The following is a 17441-nucleotide window of genomic DNA, read 5'->3' on the forward strand; positions in this document are numbered from 1 at the left end:
AAGTTCCTTCAGTGAATATGCCTCACTCTCTGTATTATGCATTCAAGGAATGCAGCAGACATCACCACAGAGCTGGCTTGTAGCTGAGCTACATGTTAACATATGCCCATGCGCATAGCAGGAAAAAAACGTACAGAACAACCATTTAATAGTGTTCTTTCATAAAGTTGCTCCTGTCTGTTTATTTGACATTTAAAAAAAATGGCCCTTCTAACAAATGGAACTTGAATACAAAAATGTAATGACATTTATTCTCACAGCTGCCAGCAAACTCACATGCATCATGAGTCATTCCAGATGTGGATAAAAACGAAGTGTGCCTATGAAAGCAAGTTCGCTGATCCCTGGGAGAGTTGGTTTAAGGGAAGAGCTGCTACATTGACTTCAATAGCACTCAAGAGAACAGACAGGTTCTTCCTTTGGGGTGGGGAGGTAGTCGTCTCTTCCTGAAAAGGAAGCAAGGAAACAAATAGCTAATATACAGATATAGAGAGAGATTTTAAAGTAAAGGATGCACTGGAAGACTTTGCTACTGCTGCTTTTCTATTATAATGCTCACGCCACTGTGAGCCCGAGGTGGAACAGAGGTAAGATTTAAATATTACAAACAAAAACTATTTATAAGACAACTCTGAAATTGCAGAACGGCTTTGACATTATGATTTTTTTTTTCATTTGTCACTCTCAGCTCTTGAATTTTTTCCCATTCACAGCAGGTTAATTAAAAAACAAATCTTCTCACTTTCTTTCTTCTTCCCCCTCCTATTAAAATAAAATTAGAGGCAGCTTTTTCATGACATGAAATCCAGAAGAAAAACCTTGGCAGCCACAAGGGGCATAATTCTATCTTCTCTCCTGGGCAGGTGTTAGGGGTTTAAAAGAAGTAGCTACATAGGGCAAAAATTAAAATACCTGCAGGATACAGGGCACCTAAGCAATAGGAACTCTGAGTCTGGGGGACTAGCAGGTTTCATATACAGAAAGCTGTCAGTATGAAGCTACATGGCATTACCTATGTATATTTACACTTTTTTTTCAGTGACTTACAAAGTAAGTGTGTGTCCAGCCAATTCAGGAATTACCTTATGTGGCCCCATCCAGTATCTTTACTCATGATTTTTTTTTTTTTAACTTTCTCTTTTTCTTTATTCTCTCCACTGGAATTTGGCTGTGGTTCTGTGACTGCTTTGGTAGCACTGTCTGGAATGGGGAAAGGAAACACCTCCTAACAGAATTTTTTGGGACTGAACCTAAACCCACAGACTTTTCAAAGGAACTTTGGCACCAATGAAGTACAAGTTAAATTTATTATTCAGCCCACCCGCCTCCTCCTCCTTCTGTGGGCTTGATTCCTTTCTAACTGAGTCTGTGCTTTATAACAAGAGTTGGATTTTTGAAGGGGCATCAGTGAGTGAAGTTGGATGAGACTTTAACGCTTCTCTAGGAGGCAGTATTGCCTAGTGGCTAGCACACTGGGCTAAGACTCAGAAGACCTGGGCTCTATTCCCAGCTCTGTCACTGGCTGCGGGGCATTGAGCAAGTCTCTTCGGCTTTCTGTCTTAGTTTCCCCATCAGTAAAACAGGGATAGTGATACTGGCATCCTTTGTAAAAAGTGCTTAGAGATCTACCGATGAACAGCACTGAATAAGGCATTACCTCATCTCTGTGTCACTCTGATAAGGGGATAAAAAGGAAATAAGAATTATGCATTGCTTTGAAATAAATCCTACCTCTGGGTGGATCAGGGCATCTTGTCAGGACCAATGTCTTTGAAGTAGAGAGGACAAAAATTACTACTATACGTTTAATGCCCTTCTTTGTTTTTATGGATTCAATTACTTTAATTTATCGAATTCACATAATTACTGAAGTCCAAGGATCATGAACAAAATGTGGAGGGAAAAAGAAGAGGGCCCCATTCTCCCCCTAGTAGCTTTTAGAGAGTGGTAATGCTGAGAGTTTTAATTCCATTTTCTGGCACATTTTTGGGGCGAGCATAAGGGTGGCACTGCCTGGTGAGCCCTACAGAAAAGAGGTAGGAAATCCAACTCCCACCTGCTGGTGTAGGGGTATCAGCTGGAGGCAAGGGGCTTCAATGGGGATAACTCTTCACTGGCACCTGGCCCTCTCAGCTTCATGGCAGCTGCTGGAGCTGTTTCCAGGCGCTCTTGCTACCATAGCTGCCCCAGGAATTCCTGCCCCCCCCCACCCATGAAATACCAACATGGCAGCCCCTCCCTTAGTGGAAACCTGAAAATAGAGTGTTGAGCTTTACATCTTACCCTAAAGGTCAACAGACGTGGGCTCTGTCAGAGCAGTGGGGGAAGCCAGTTTCAGTCAGGGGCCTTCCATTGAAAATAACCTGTCCTCAGTCCTAGATGGTCAAACCTGGAGACTGCTAGCTTGAGCACCATCAGGTCTTAAATTCAACTGCCATGACTGTGAATAAGAGGGGGTGGGATGGAGTGGGAGGGGGAGGAGCTATCTCGGATGGCCAGGACCCGAACCATTCAGCAAAGCCAACAACCTGTATGGCATCTGGAAGTGAACAGAATGATGGAATATGTTCTTTGGGGTTCATACCTCTTCACAGAGAAGCAGGCACCTTCCCGCATCTCCTGTAGCTTTCTAGTAGTCATCCAGGGTGCCCCATGGTGGAGCCCATTACACAATCCAGTCTCAAAGGGACAAAGGCATGAATGACAGTAGCAAGATCATGAAGTGAGAGAAATATTTGCAACCAGATGTAGATAGGGGAGGAAAAAGCCCCCTTGGCCACCAATCTCTGTGAGTCTAGGAGCATCTGGGAGTCCAGATGAAAACATATTTGTATCAATAATGAAGACAGGACACATCATTAATATACACTCAGAATCCTTCCCTCGACCCACAAGCATCCCCTCCGTCTTTTCTGAGCAAAACCTCAGCCAGCTAACTCTCATCCAAGTCCTGATCTAGGCTTGGCACTGGGAATGCAAAGGCAGCACAGCATCTGGATCTGATGAAAACCTAGAGCTGCATATCATCTGCATACTGACCGGTAGCACAAATTGTTTAAAGCAAACACTCCCTCACAAAACAAAAAGTCTCTCGTTAGTTAATAGTTGGCCTTCACAGTAAAGATGAGCATTGGAGGTTTGGGTAAAACGGTACCTGGATCAGAATCCCACTGTCAAGGATTTGGCCTGTCTCTGCTCCGAGATAGCAATGGCCTATGATGAGAGACATTTAGTTAAATCTCTGAACTTTGAGAGCTCTTATAAATGGAACCTAGGGTCTGACTCACACTGTAACAGAGCACTGGGCCTTAGGTGCATGTGTACATCCAAATGAACCTATTACAGCCTCTAAGCTCTTTAAAACAGGGTGCTGTAGTCACAAGCACGTGGCTAGGAGTGAGCACATGACCTGCAGGAACCCAAATCTAAATCTTTCTGCCGCTGCAACAGGAGAGACTTAGGTCTGGTCTATACTACCCGTCTGAATCGGCGAGTAGAAATCGACCTCTCGGGGATCGATTTATCGCGTCCCATTGGGACGCGACAATCGATCCCCGAATCGGCGCTCTAACTCCACCAGCGGAGGTGGTAGTAAGCGCCGCCGACAAAAAGCCGCAGAAGTCGATTTTGCCGCCGTCCTCACAACGGGGTAAGTCGGCTGCGATACGTCGAATTCAGCTACGCTATTCACGTAGCTGAATTTGCGTATCTTAAATCGACTTCCCCCTGTAGTGTAGATGTACCCCTAGAGAAGCCGTAGGGTGGGTCTCTCCATAGTAGACAGGAATGGCTACCAAAGGGAGATAGCATCTCCTCTCCCCTCCCAGCTGTGGTGGAAGCTGGGTAAGCCTTGGGAGGTTAGTACTCAGTAGCTTGAATGTATTTGCTCTTGTTTTTGAGCGCTTGTTTGAAAATAAAGCCAGAACAGAGGAAAGGGTCTTGGACTGAATGGTGGTTGGGAGCTTTATTCTACTTCCCCCTCCTGGTGAGTTAGATCACTGGTTGGTGTGCACTATTCTTAGCCTGGGCTTTGCCAAAATTAAAAAGAAAAAAAGGCAAACATACATCTTTCTTTCTTCTTGCTCAACCCTATTCTACAGTAATGTTTGTAGTGCCATATGGAATATCACACCCACTCTGTCTCATGTACCTGCCCATATCCAAATGTGAGACGTATCAGGAGGTAGCCATGTTAGTCTGTATCCACAAAAACAACATGGAGTCTGGTGGCACCTTAAAGACTAACAGATTTATTTGGGCATAAGCTTTCATGGGTAAAAAACTTCACTTCTTCAGATGCATGGAGTGAAAATTACAGATGCAAGCATTATATAATGACACATGAAGAGAAGGGAGTTACCTCACAAGTGGAGAACCAGTGTTGACAGGGCCAATTCGATCAGGGTGCATGTAGTCCACTCCCAATAATAGATGAGGAGGTGTCAATTCCAGGAGAGGAAAAGCTGCTTTTGTAATGAGCCAGCCACTCCCAGTCCCTATTCAAGCCCAAATTAATGGTGTTAAATTTGCAATTGAATTTTAGTTCTGCTGTTTCTCTTTAAAGTCTGTTTCTGAAGTTATTTTTGTTCAAGAATAGTTACTTTTAAATCTGTTATAGTCTGTCCAGGGAGATTGAAGTGTTCATCTACTGGCTTTTGTATGTTACCATTCCTGATGTCCGATTTGTGTCCATTTATTCTTTTACGTAGGGACTGTCTGGTTTGGCCAATGTACATAGCAGAGGGGCATTGCTGGCACATGATGGCATATATCACATTAGTAGACGTGCAGGTGAATGAGCCCCTGATGGTGTGGCTCGTGTGGTTGGGTCCTCTGATTGTGTCGCCAGAGGAGATATGGGGACAGAGTAGGCAACGAGGTTTGCTACAGGGATTGGTTCCTGGGTTGGTGTTTCTGTGGTGTGGTGTGTAGTTGCTAGTGAGTATTTGCTTCAGGTTGGGGGGTTGTCTGTAAGCGAGGACTGGCCTGCCTCCTAAGGTTTGTGAGAGTGAGGGATCGTTTTCCAGGATAGGTTGTAGATCATTGATAATGCACTGAGAGAGGTTTAACTGGGGGCTTTACGTGATGGCCAGTGGTGTTCTGTTGTTTTCCTTGTTGGGCCTGTCCTGTAGTAGGTGATTTCTGGATACCTGTCTTGCTCTGTCAATCTGTTTCCTCACTTCCCCAAGTGGGTATTGTAGTTTTAAGAATGCTTGATAAAGATCTTGTAGGTGTTTGTTTCTGTCTGAGGGATCGGAGCAAATTTGGTTGTAGACAATGGATCGTGTGATGTGTCCCGGATGGAAGCTGGAGGCATGTAGGTAAGTATAGCGGTCAGTAGGTTTCCAGTATAGGGTGGTGTTTATGTGACCGTCGCTTATTTGCACTGTAGTGTCCAGGAAGTGGATCTCTTGTGTGGACTGGTCCAGGCTGAGGTTGATGGTGGGGTGGAAATTGTTGAAATCCAGGTGGAATTCTTCAAGGGCCTCCTTTCCATGGGTCCATATGATGAAGGGGGAGGGATAGCTCAGTGGTTTGAGCATTGGCCTGCTAAACCCAGGGTTGTGAGTTCAATCCTTGAGGGGGCCACTTAGGGATCTGGGGCAAAATCAGTACTTGGTCCTGCTAGTGAAGGCAGGGGGCTGGACTCGATGACCTTTCAGGGTCCCTTCCAGTTCTAGGAGATAGGTATATCTCCATATATTAAGATGTCATCAATGTAGCGCAAGTAAAGGAGGAGCGCTAGGGGATGATAGCTGAGGAAGCGTTGGTCTAAGTCAGCCATAAAAATGTTGGCATACTGTGGGGCCATGCGGGTACCCATAGCAATGCCACTGACTTGAAGGTATAAGTTGTCCCCAAATCTGAAGAGGACAAAGTGACAAAGTTCAGCCATCAGGCGTGCTGTGGCCTCATCAGAGATACTGTTCCTGACAGCTTGTAGTCCATCCTCATGTGGAATATTGGTGTAAAGTGCTTCTACCATCCATGGTGGACAGCATGGTATTTTCAGGAAGATCACCAATGGATTGTAGTTTCCTCAGGAAGTTGGTGGTATCTCAAAGATAGCTGGGAGTGCTGGTAGCATAGGGTCTGAGGAGAGAGTACAAATAGCCAGATAATCCTGCTGTAAGAGTGCCAATGCCTGAGATGATGGGGCATCCAGTGTTTCCAGGTTTATGGATCTTGGGTAGCAGATAGAATACCCCTGATCGGGGCTCTGGGGGTGTGTTCATGTAGATTTGTTCCCGTGCTATAGCAGGGAGTTTCCTGAGCAGATGGTGTAGTTTCTTTTGGTATTCCTCAGTGGGATCAGAGGATAGTGGCCTGTAGAATGTGGTGTTGGAGAATTGCCTGGCAGCCTCCTGTTCATAATCCGACCTGTTCATTATGACCACAGCACCTCCTTTGTTAGCCCCTTTGATTATAATGTCTGATTTGTTTTTGAGGCTGTGGATGGCATTGTGTTCTGTATGGCTGAGGTTAAACTTATGGGGCAAGTGATGCTGTTTGTTCACAATTTCAGCCTGTGCACGTCTGTGGAAACACTCTATGTAGAGGTCCAGTCTGTCATTTTGAGCATCAGGAGGAGTCCACGCAGAGTTCGTCTTCTTGTAGTGTTGGTAGGAGGGTTTCTGTGGGTCAGTACACTATTCAGTGGTGTGTTGAAAATATTCCTTGAATCGGAGATGACGAAAGTAGGCTTCCAGATCACTGCAGAACTGTATCATGTTCATGGGGATGGTGAGGCAGAAAGAGAGTTCCCAAGATAGGACAGACTCTTCAGCCGGGCTAAGTGTGTGGTTGGATAGATTAACAATATTGTTAGGTGAGCTGAGGGTATCACTGTTGTAGCCCCATATGAAATGGGGACATCTTACAATGCAGGACAAAGATTGACTAGGAGCAACATTCAGAACAGCTCAGTGAGGAGCTTGAATGGAGATGAGGCACATTTCTTTTACACATTTGAAGTTTTCTATAGCCTCAATTCCACTGCTTGGCATTCTGCTTTGACTAATTTACTCTGAGAAACAGCAAGATAATAACAGGTCTTTTGCAGCAAATGTAATTTTGGATCCGTAATGAGTGATTCCCCAGCCTCCCTGTAATAAGGTACAAATAAGAGGTGTGATTATTTCAGATGAGCTTGAACCAAAACTCTAGAGCTGCACAGATGTGCAAAGTGGCCAACTTCCGGTAACTATAGAAACCATGGGCCAAATTCTGTTTTTTTTTTCCATAAACCAGTATAAATCTGGATTAACTCCATTGACTTCAATGTAGCTGAGAGCAAAATTTAGCTCATTATCTGTATTCTTGGAATTGCTTGGTTTTATAGTAGAAACCCTAAAGCCAGGCTTGTTTACACATTTCAATTCACTTAGTTATATATTATTAGCTTTCAGAGCTTCCTGATCAGAATCAAATACCACACAGCCAATGAAGTGTGTTTGTAGTGTGGTTTCTCTGGGTGGTGAAGATGCAATATGATTTCTCAGGGGTGAGCTTCCTTGGACAGTGAGGAAGCAATTGTTTCTGTAATTTCACCCACCATTGAAGGCTGGGGGAAGGAGGAATGGAAAATGTAAGGTTGGAAGAAGGTCAAGGTTTTCTCACTTGGTCCATACACATTGCTATAAATCTCTCCTCCCATTCTCTGCAAAAGTGGATCATCTATAATTTCATAAAGCTATGGATGTATTTATTCCCTGGATACATTTCCTGTGTTTGCCACTGGGGAGAAAGGATGCCCATCTACCTTGATTTCCCCAGGACAGTCCTAATTCTTAGTGTTTCATCTAGTGCAGGGGTAGGCAACTTTTCAGAAGTGGTGTGCCGAGTCTTCATTTATTCACTTTAATTTAAGGTTTCGCGTGCCGGTAATACATGTTAATGTTTTTTAGAAGGTGTCTCTCTTTAAGTCTATATTATATAACTAAACTATTGTTGTATGTAAAGTAAACAAGGTTTTCAAAATGTTTAAGAAGCTTCATTTAAAATTAAATTAAAATTCTGATCTTATGCCGCCAACCTGCTCAGCCCGCTTCTAGCCTGGGGTTCTGTTCACCTAGGCCTGCAGCAGGCTGAGCGGGGCCTGTGGCCAGGACACCGTCGGGTAAGGGGCTGGCAGCTGGGACCCCAGACCTGGGGGGGGGAGGGGTGTTAAGGGGTCAGGGAAGAAAGTGCAGGGCAAAAGGCTGTGTGTGGGGGGGGGGAGGGGGTCAGGGCAAAGGGCAGTGGGGATGTGGGGGGTTCAGGGCAGAAGGCCGGGCATGTTGGGGGATTCAGGGGTCAGGGCAGAGGGGTGTGGGGGAGTTCAGGGGTCAGGGCAGAAGGCTGGTGGGTGTGGGGGTGCAGGGCAGAAGGCTGGGGTGCTCGGCTCATGGGGGTGCTCCCAGCCCCCTGCCCTGAGAGGCTCATGGCAGGGGGTTGGGAGGGATATGCCCTGTTCCACCCCCTTCTCCAAGGCCCATCCCTACCTCTCTCTGCCTGCTCTATGGAGCAGAGAAGCACGCTGCCGCTCGGCTCTGTTCCGCTCCGCTCCCCCTCCCCCTTGCAAGGGCCATCGCCGGCAGGGAGAGGGAGGGGGAGGGAGAGGAGGAGAAGGGGCCGAAATGCACCATGCTGTGGGAAGAAACGGGGGAGGGAGGAAGCTTGGCTGCCGCAGGACCAAGCTTCTGCCTCCTGCCCCCACAGGGGAGAGCAGTGGGCGGGGGGGGCTGAATGGGGAGGGGGGCCGGGACCTCCCCCTCACCACTCTCCCCTGCGGCGGCAGGAGGCAGAAGCTTGGTCCTGCGGCAGCCAAACTTCCCTCCTCCCCCGCTTCTTCCCCCAGTGTGGCACTTTTTGGCCCCTCTGCCCCTCCTCCTCCTCTCACCGGGCAGGCAGCGTGCCACTCAAAATCGGCTCGCGTGCCATCTTTGGCATGCATTCCGTAGGTTGCCGACTCCTGATAGTGTTCTGGCAATATAGGTATTGAACCTGAGTGAACCATTGTTCAAGTCACTACCATTTCTAGTTACATGCTGCTGCCTATAGTGCTGCCACAACTGCAGAAAACTGGTTGCTTTCTGGAGCCAAGTGGGAGAGGGACGTGTGTCCATGCCCAACCAGTGATTTCACACTCGAGGTAGGGTTTAATTCTTCATCTGATCCATGACCAGAGGTCCATGCCAGGTCCATGGTGATCCTGCCACATGCACTGTCTATGTATTCCATCCTGGCAAGGGAACAAGGTGACTCACCAAAACTTTTTATATTACTCTCCTCTTTCCCGCCCTGCTCCATATTGCAAATTAAACCTTGCCCACCTCCTTTCTGCAGCAGCCTCTAGGATTCCCTGCTGACAATAATACTCATCACTTCTGGCTTGGATGGCGCAAGCAAAGGGAATCTGGCTTGAATACCGCATGTAATTACTACACAAATGGACACAAACACCCAGTAGCCCCACGTGTACTGGGTCATGGTTTTGGCTTGTACAGAACACGATGATGATTGTAAAGGTCTGGCCCAAGAAGGAAAACAAATTACACCAGTTCGTCTTGGAACAAGAGCTTTTTAAATGCAGTGTCCTTTTCGCTTGCTCTGATTTCCATAGAGTATTTATTATCTGATTCATTAAAAAGGTATATACAACTATGAAGAATTTGAAATATTATGAAACTTGGCCAATTTTCTATGCTCGTATGTAAAATTTGCTCCTTCTTACACAGTAAAGCAGTGTTTCCCAAACTTGGGACGCCGCTTGTTTAGGGAAAGCCCCTGGCGGGTCGGGCTGATTTGTTTACCTGCCGTATATGCAGGTTCGGCCGATCGCGGCTCCCACTGGCCGCAGTTCACTGCTCCAGGCCAATGGGAGCTGCTGGAAGTGGCGGCCAGTAAGTCCCTCGGCCCGCGCCGCTTCCTGCAGCCCCCATTGGCCTGGAGCAGCGAACAGCGGCCAGTGGGAGCCGCGATCGGCCGAACCTGCAGATGCGGCAGGTAAACAAATGGGCCCAGCCCGCCAGGGGCTTTCCCTGAACAAGCGGCGGCCCTGGTTTGAGAACCACTGGGCTAGTGGCTAGAACATTGGACTGTGATTCAGGAGACCTGGATTCTACTCCCAGCTCTACCACTGGGCTGATGGGTGACTTTGGGCAAGTCACCTCACCTCTCTGTGGCTCAGTTTTCCCATCTGTAAAATGAGAATATTGATTCTTTTTCTCCTTTGAAAAGGGCTTTGAAATGTACTGATGAAAAGTGCTATATAAGAGCAAGTTTTTAAAATTTGATGTCATACAAACAGTGCCTCTACAAATACTTAATAGACTTAAATAATAGACTTGCAGAATCAAATAAAGAATAAATTTTAAAATAAAAAATGACCAAAAGGAGAGAGAGTGAGTATAGAAAAGAAAAATAATGGGGTGGGGAAGGTGGGGAATGTATTTTCAGATGGGCTCTGAAAACGGAGTGAGGGTTGCTGAGGTAAAGATCTACAGGGAGGCTGTCCCACATGGCAGATGGTTCAGAGGAGAAGGCTCTTGCACCAGCAGTGGTGAGAATGTGAGTTTGTAAAGAAAGAAGACTATTGCAGAGGGAGCAGGCAAGGGACTAGAGAGATCCTGAGGTAGGATAGAGCAAGCCCAGACAAGGTTAAAAAGGGGCCAGATCCTGATCCCCATTCAGGCTGCTTTGAATCACCCAAGCAGCAGAAAGTATTGGAAAGCCAGTGGACTTAATCCTTGGAGAGTTTTACCTACACAGGAAATCTCCTAGTGGTGTAGAACTGGCATAGCAGCTCTATACCAAACCCCATCTCAGCATGTTGCTGGCTCTGAAACAGCAGGGCCATGGGCAGCCAGATTTAAGTCAGAGAAGCCTTTGTTCCAGAAAGGTGGTAAAGGCTGCTTAAAAAAGAAAGCGAGTTGAGCATTCAGTGCAAGCTTGTTGCAGATTAATCAGATAATAACCATCAGCCTGGCATACATAGATGGGACACCGCTGCTAGAGACAGGCCAGCACTAAAACCCTGGAGCTACACACACAAACTTTAGGAGTGTTTTGGTCTGGGTCTGAAATTTGTGGATCAGTCTAATTTCTTGTTTAAAGTTCCATTTACTGAGTGCAAACCCAGCCTCACTGAAGTGAATGGGACTTTTGCCATTGATTTCAATGAAGCCAAGATTTAACCCATTATCTGTTACTCCATGTCCCAGAGTAGGCAAGAATGATCAAAGACTTCCAGCACATGCATGAGGAATTGCTGGGAATTTGCTAAAGGTGTCTTGATCAGAAGTGGCTTTAGCACTTTTGAATGCCACATGTGTAGGGTATATGGGTATCAGAAGGTAGTAGGGAAAGGAAGAATTGATTCCATGGAATCACAGAATAAAGGAAGGAATGTTTTCCCACTCAGCACTGAGTATACAGACCAGTGTTACCTGCAGACCTGCTTTGTGGAGAGGGGCACACGCCAAAGTCCAAAATGGTAAACTTCCATACAGGTTTCCGCCTCCCATCAAAAGGAAAGGCAGGAGCATTGGGCACACTTTCCACCCACCTTTCTCCATCCATTTCCCCTTCCCACCACTCTAAGGTAATAATAACTAATCATACTTTGTACTTATATATTGGTATAACAGCTGTTCCTTGGAGAGATCCTCCCCCTGGGTATTCTTGCCTTTCTGGCGGTTGTGTATCTGCTGGATCTGAGACATGGTCCCTTGAACCAGCCTCAGTCTGTTACATAACATGGGCTTATTAACCCATTAAGTGGCTTAACCTTTAAGAAGGAGCAGCTTTTATCCCCTCAGAGGTTCCGATGAGAGTTAGTGCTGTAATGATAGCCCGGTTGCTATTGTCTCATCATCAGTGTGGTGGTGATGGTGGGAGTTCAGTATTGGAATTGGGACCCGGAAGATGAATGTGTGAAAAAGAAAAAAGTAGACTAAAATAAGAACAATTGGTCACTTTCGTTCCCACAGAGGGTTCTTTCTTTCATTAAAGCGTATGCTGGGGCATTTCTCGGCCCAATTTGCTGGCTACAGTTGGCAGCTCAGCAACTCCCTTGAGATCAGCTCTCGTTCCTTTCATTGTTTTGAAATTCCTCACCAGCCACAGTGATTTAGGTCACCAGCCACAGTGACTCAACATTGCACAAGCATCTCCGCTTGGAGGAGTCATGTTGGCTGTTCCCCTCCCCTCCACCCCTCCTCACCCCCCAAAAAAGCTGGGTGAGGAAAAAGAAAGTTCCTGAAGGGACAGGGCATGCTTGCTAGGCTGGAGACTCAGATTGTATTCCCTGGGGAGTTCAAGTGGCAGGAAGATGCATTTCCAGGCCAGATACCCAAAGCTGCACTGTGGTGACACATATATTGCCCACACCCTCATAATACTTGAGGAGTAGAATGCTGGGATTACATGATGACACAAAGTATTTGCATAGCTATGAACTTGTAAAGCTGCACTGACTTTGACCTGGAAATCTGCCTGCATGGGTGAGAAATGGGTTAGAGTGGTGTGGTCTATTTTTGGGGTTTTAGGATAGCATGGACCAGTGCCCTGGTTTCTCCATTGTTTTGGAAACGGATATTGTCTTTCCAAACTGGCAGTGCTTATGTGAGCCAGAGGGGGGGTGGGAAACCACATACCTCTCTATAAAATGGACACGCTGGGCAAGGGGAGTTAGACACACAGAAAGACTAGAGGAGGGGCTGGAGGCAAAAAGAAAATGGAGCAGGTGAGAGGACAGAGGATAATGCATGAAAATAAAAGGGGAGGGAAAAGTAGAAGATGGAAGGAGAAACAAAGAATGTGTTAAGTATGGATGGCGGGAAAGATTAAAGCATACACAACTTTATAGTTATGGCAATTGTAACCCACTGGTCAGTGTGTTAGGTGTTCCCCTTTGACCCTAATCTACAGAGGATGTTGATCTGTTACAGCTGCACCCTGTTCCTTCCCATGGGAGCCTGCTTCTTTAGCTTAAGAGGTCTTAGGCTCTTAGGTCTGGAAGTCCCCCGTTCATCCCCTTGTGTTGGCCATGCGGGTAGATGTTGCACAACATTGTTTATTCCTACCCCTGGAGAGAAGAAAAATAGTTGTTTTCTTGAATTTTTCTTCATGAAATGCAGTTTGTATTCCTGTGGGTATTGTTTGTGTCTGTAACAGGGGTAAGCAACCTATGGCAGTGTGCCAAAGGCGGCATGTGAGCTGATTTTCACTCACACTGCCTGGGTCCTGGCCACCGATCCAGCGGGCTCTGCATTTTAATTTAATTTTAAATGAAGCTTCTTAAACATTTTAAAAACCTTATTTATTTTACATATAACAATAGCTTCGTTATATATTATAGACTTATAGAAAGAGACCTTCTAAAAACATTAAAATGTATTACTGGCACTCAAAACCTTAAATTAGAGTGAATAAATGAAGACTCGGCACACCACTTCTGAAAGGTTGCCGACTCCTGGTCTAACAACCAGCTAAAATAGAAAATTAATGTTAATATATGTAACTGTACTATTTATTGCCATTGTCCATGGTTTGGCACTGGACAAACACCATTTCCAGTTACTCATTACTTTTTAAAATTGCAATATCGATGTTTAGGACATCATGCCATAACTGGAACCGTACATTTCTCATAATTACGGGAACTTCTGCTTCTCCAGACCTGCATGCCAAGTTGCAGAAAGTTCTGGGAGCCAGAAAATGCAGTAATTATTAAAACACAAAGGTTTTTTTTTTCTCCCTACCAAGTTTATAAACAAACAGAACCATGAGTTACAGGGGACTGAGTTAGTATACCCTCTCCTTGGACTGGAAAGTTTAAGGCTCTGTCTGCACAGAAATGAAAGGGGAGAGAAAAGGGCACAAGATTTTTCTTTGCCCATGTCCCCCCGTGGAGAGGTTGGGTACAAATGGTGCTTGTGCTCAGGTAGCAAAAGGACTATGGAAATCCAGAGAGGACAGGAAATGGGTAATAATGTCATGGCCCTGCTTCTATACAGATCAGCAGAGCTAACCCAATGTGAAACAGAGGGCACGCTGCACCCTGTCAAAGGGAGTTTCAGTGGCCATGCCCCTGGTTTAGATGAGTGAACTGCAGAACTGTCAGTTGTCCTCCATCAAACCCACTAAGATCAGTGAACAACAGAGTCCTACTTCCTGGAAGTGTTTGAAGCTCACTTCTGCATGATCTAACTAACACAAAAACTACTCCCCATTCTCTCTCATCTATCTGTCCGCTCTCACTCATGCATTATTCTGTCTCCGCTCCAAACCATCTCAGCTGCACAGGGCCAGGCTGGGTTTTGCAGAACCTGAGCAAAGTATAATGTGTGTGGAATGAGGCGGTCTTCAGTAGCCCACGTAATGTAGTTGGAGGGAGTAGTTGGCCATTGAGGAGAGGATCATGGCATGTGGCACTAGGGGTCTAGAAAGGAAAATGTGTCAGTTGTTAGTAGGGCATGTTGACTAGGCTGCTTGTCTTTGTTAGGCCATAGGGTGTTGCATCTCCCATGCAGGAAGGCGAGACTGTAAGTGGGTGTTGCTAAGAGGTCATTAGTGTGTTGGCAAAAATGGAGTCTGCCACACAAGCAAGTGCCTCTCCACTCAAGTCTTTGCAAATCAATGCAGCTGATTGGACTTTTGCAGCCCTAACAGTGAGTTAGAACATAAGAACGGCCATACTGTGTCAGACCAAAGGTCCATTAAGCCCAGTATCCTGTCCTCTGACAGGTGCCCCAAAGGGAATGAACAGACAGGTTATCATCAAGTGATCCATGCCCTGTCACCCAATCCCAGCTTCTGGCAAACAGAGGCTAGGGACACCATTCCAGCCCATCCTGGCTAATAGCCATTAATGGACCTATCTTCCATGAATCTATCTAGCTCTCTTTTAAACCCCGTTATAGTATTGGCCTTCACAACACCCTCTGGCAAGGAGTTCCAGAGATTGACAGTGCATTGCGTGAAAAAATACTTTCTTGTGTTTGTTTTAAACCTGCTACCTATTAATTTCATTTGGTGGCCCCTTGTTCTTGTATTATGATAAGGAGTAAATAACACTTCCTTATTTACTTTCTCTATACCACTCATGATTTTATAGACCTCTATCATATCCCCCCTTAGTCGCCTCTTTTCCAAGCTGAAAAGTCCCAGTCTTATTAATCTCTCCTCATACAGAAGCCATTCTATACCCCTAATTATTTTTGTTGTCCTTTTCTGAACCTTTTCCAATTCCAATATATCTTTTTTGAGATGGCGAACACATCTGCACGCAATATTCAAGGTGTGGGCGTACCATGGATTTATATAGAGGCAATATGATATTTTCTGTCCTATTATCTATCTCTTTCTTGATGGATTCCCAACATTCTGTTCGCTTTTTTTGGCTGCTGCTGCACATTGAGTGGATGATTTCAGAGAACTATTCACAATGACTCCAAGATCTCTTTCTTGAGTGGTAACAGCTAATTTAGACCCCATCATTGTATATGTATAGTTAGGATTATGTTTTCCAATGTGCATTTCCAATATGCACTTATCAACATTAAATTTCATCTGCCATTTTGTTGTCCAGTCACCCAGTTTTGTGAGATCCTTTTGTAGCTCTTCACACTCTGCCAGGGACTTAACTATATTGAGAAGTTTTGTATCATCTGCAAATTTTGCCACCTCACTGTTTACCCCTTTTTCTAGATCATTTATGAATATATTAAATGGGACTGGACCCAGTACAGATCCTTGGGGGACACCACTATTTACCTCTCTCCATTCTGAAAATTGATAATTTATTCCTACCCTTTGTTTCCTATCTTTTAACCAGTTACTGATCCATGAGAGAACCTTCCCTCTTATCCCATGACTGCTAATTTTGCTTAAGAGCCTTTGGTGAGGGAACTTGTTAAAGACTTTCTGAAAATCTAAATACACTATATCCACTGGATCTCCTTTGTCCGCATGCTTGTTGACCCCCTCGAAGAAATCTAGTAGATTGGTGAGCCATGATTTCCCTTTACAAAAACCATGTTGACTATTTCCCAACAAATTATGTTAATCTATGTGTGACAATTTTGTTCTTTACGATAGTTTCAACCAATTTGCCCGGTACTGAAGTGAGGCTTACTGGCCTGTAGTTGCCAGGGTCACCTCTGGAGCCCTTTTTAAAAATTGGCATCACATTAGCTATCCTCCAGTCATTTGGTACAGAAGCTGATTTAAATGATAGGTTACAGATGACAGTTAGTAGTCCTGGAATTTCACATTTGAGTTCCTTCAGAACTCTTGGGTGAATACCATCAGGTCCTGGAGACTTATTACTGTTGAGTTTATCAATTTGTTCCAAAACTTCCTCTAATGACACCTCAATTTGGGGCAGTTCCTCAGATCTGTCACCCAAAAAAAAATGGCTCAGATTTGGGAATCTCCCTCACATCCGCAACAGTGAAGACAGATGCAAAGAATTCATTTAGTTTCTCCACAATGGCCTTATCGTCTTTTAGTGCTCCTTTAGCATCTCGATCGTCCAGTGGCCCCACTGGTTGTTAGCAGGCTTTCTGCTTCTGATGTATTTAAAATTATTTTTGCTATTTCTTTTGGAGTCTTTGGCTAGCTGTAATTCAAATTCTTTTTTGGTCTTTCTAATTATTTTGGTCTTTTCTAATTAGAAAAGTGTTGTGTTAGCTCTTCTAACCTCATCTTGGTTGGAAAGAGCTGTTTGCATTTTTTTAATCTATTTGCAAAATACAGTGCATTTTGTGTGTGTTTGCGTGTGGTGTTGATGTTAACAATTACTTCAAGGATCATTTTCTAAATACAAATAATAAAAATCATCCAGAAAACTACAAACCACTATCTGAGCAACCTCTCATTGACAAACTGGTATGCACTGCTCACTCTTCTTATATAAACATGCAGTATTAAAGCAGTGTGCATAGTCTGGGGCTCATGAGCAACTCAACAATAACCAATCAGGATCCATTGTTATTTTATTTCTTTATTTGCATTGCGGTAGTGCCTGGAAGCCCCAATCATAGACCAGACCCCCTTGTGCTAAATGCTGTATAAACACAGAACAAAATGATGGTCCCTGCTCCTAAGGGTTTACAATCTAAGTAATAATCCAGTGTTCGTGAGCTGCCCTATGTAAACAATCTAGTGAGCATTTGAGATGGTGGAAAAACAATCCTCTAAGGAAGCACATTTCAGCTGGAAGGATCTAGGCAGTTATCATTAATGAAAGGATAAATAACATTAATCAAAGTCTTTCCCCCCTAAAGAGGAACAATATGTTCTTTTAAATCCAAGCTATTTTATTCAAGGCTTTCTTCAGCCATTGTACAACTTCCCCAGCTCTAATAACCCCTAGAGGGTGGGTGGATATCAGGCTGCACTCAATCCGTAACGCCCCAGAGTCTGCCTCACATGGAAGGAGCAGTCTCCTGAAT

General features: G+C 45.0%; 1 protein-coding gene across 1 annotated transcript in view; it reads left to right on the top strand.

Moving 5' to 3' along the window:
- The first annotated feature begins 355 nt into the window (after window positions 1-355).
- Window positions 356-17441, top strand: part of FAM180A (family with sequence similarity 180 member A) — a 36507-nt gene continuing 19421 nt past the window's right edge. The window contains exon 1 of the mRNA XM_005296348.4: window positions 356-587. Within this exon, the coding sequence (XP_005296405.1) occupies window positions 512-587 (76 nt within the window). The 5' untranslated portion in view covers window positions 356-511. The remainder of the gene's footprint in view (window positions 588-17441) is intronic.

Source organism: Chrysemys picta, chromosome 1 (genome assembly GCF_011386835.1).
Source record: "Chrysemys picta bellii isolate R12L10 chromosome 1, ASM1138683v2, whole genome shotgun sequence".
NCBI lineage: Eukaryota > Metazoa > Chordata > Testudines > Emydidae > Chrysemys > Chrysemys picta.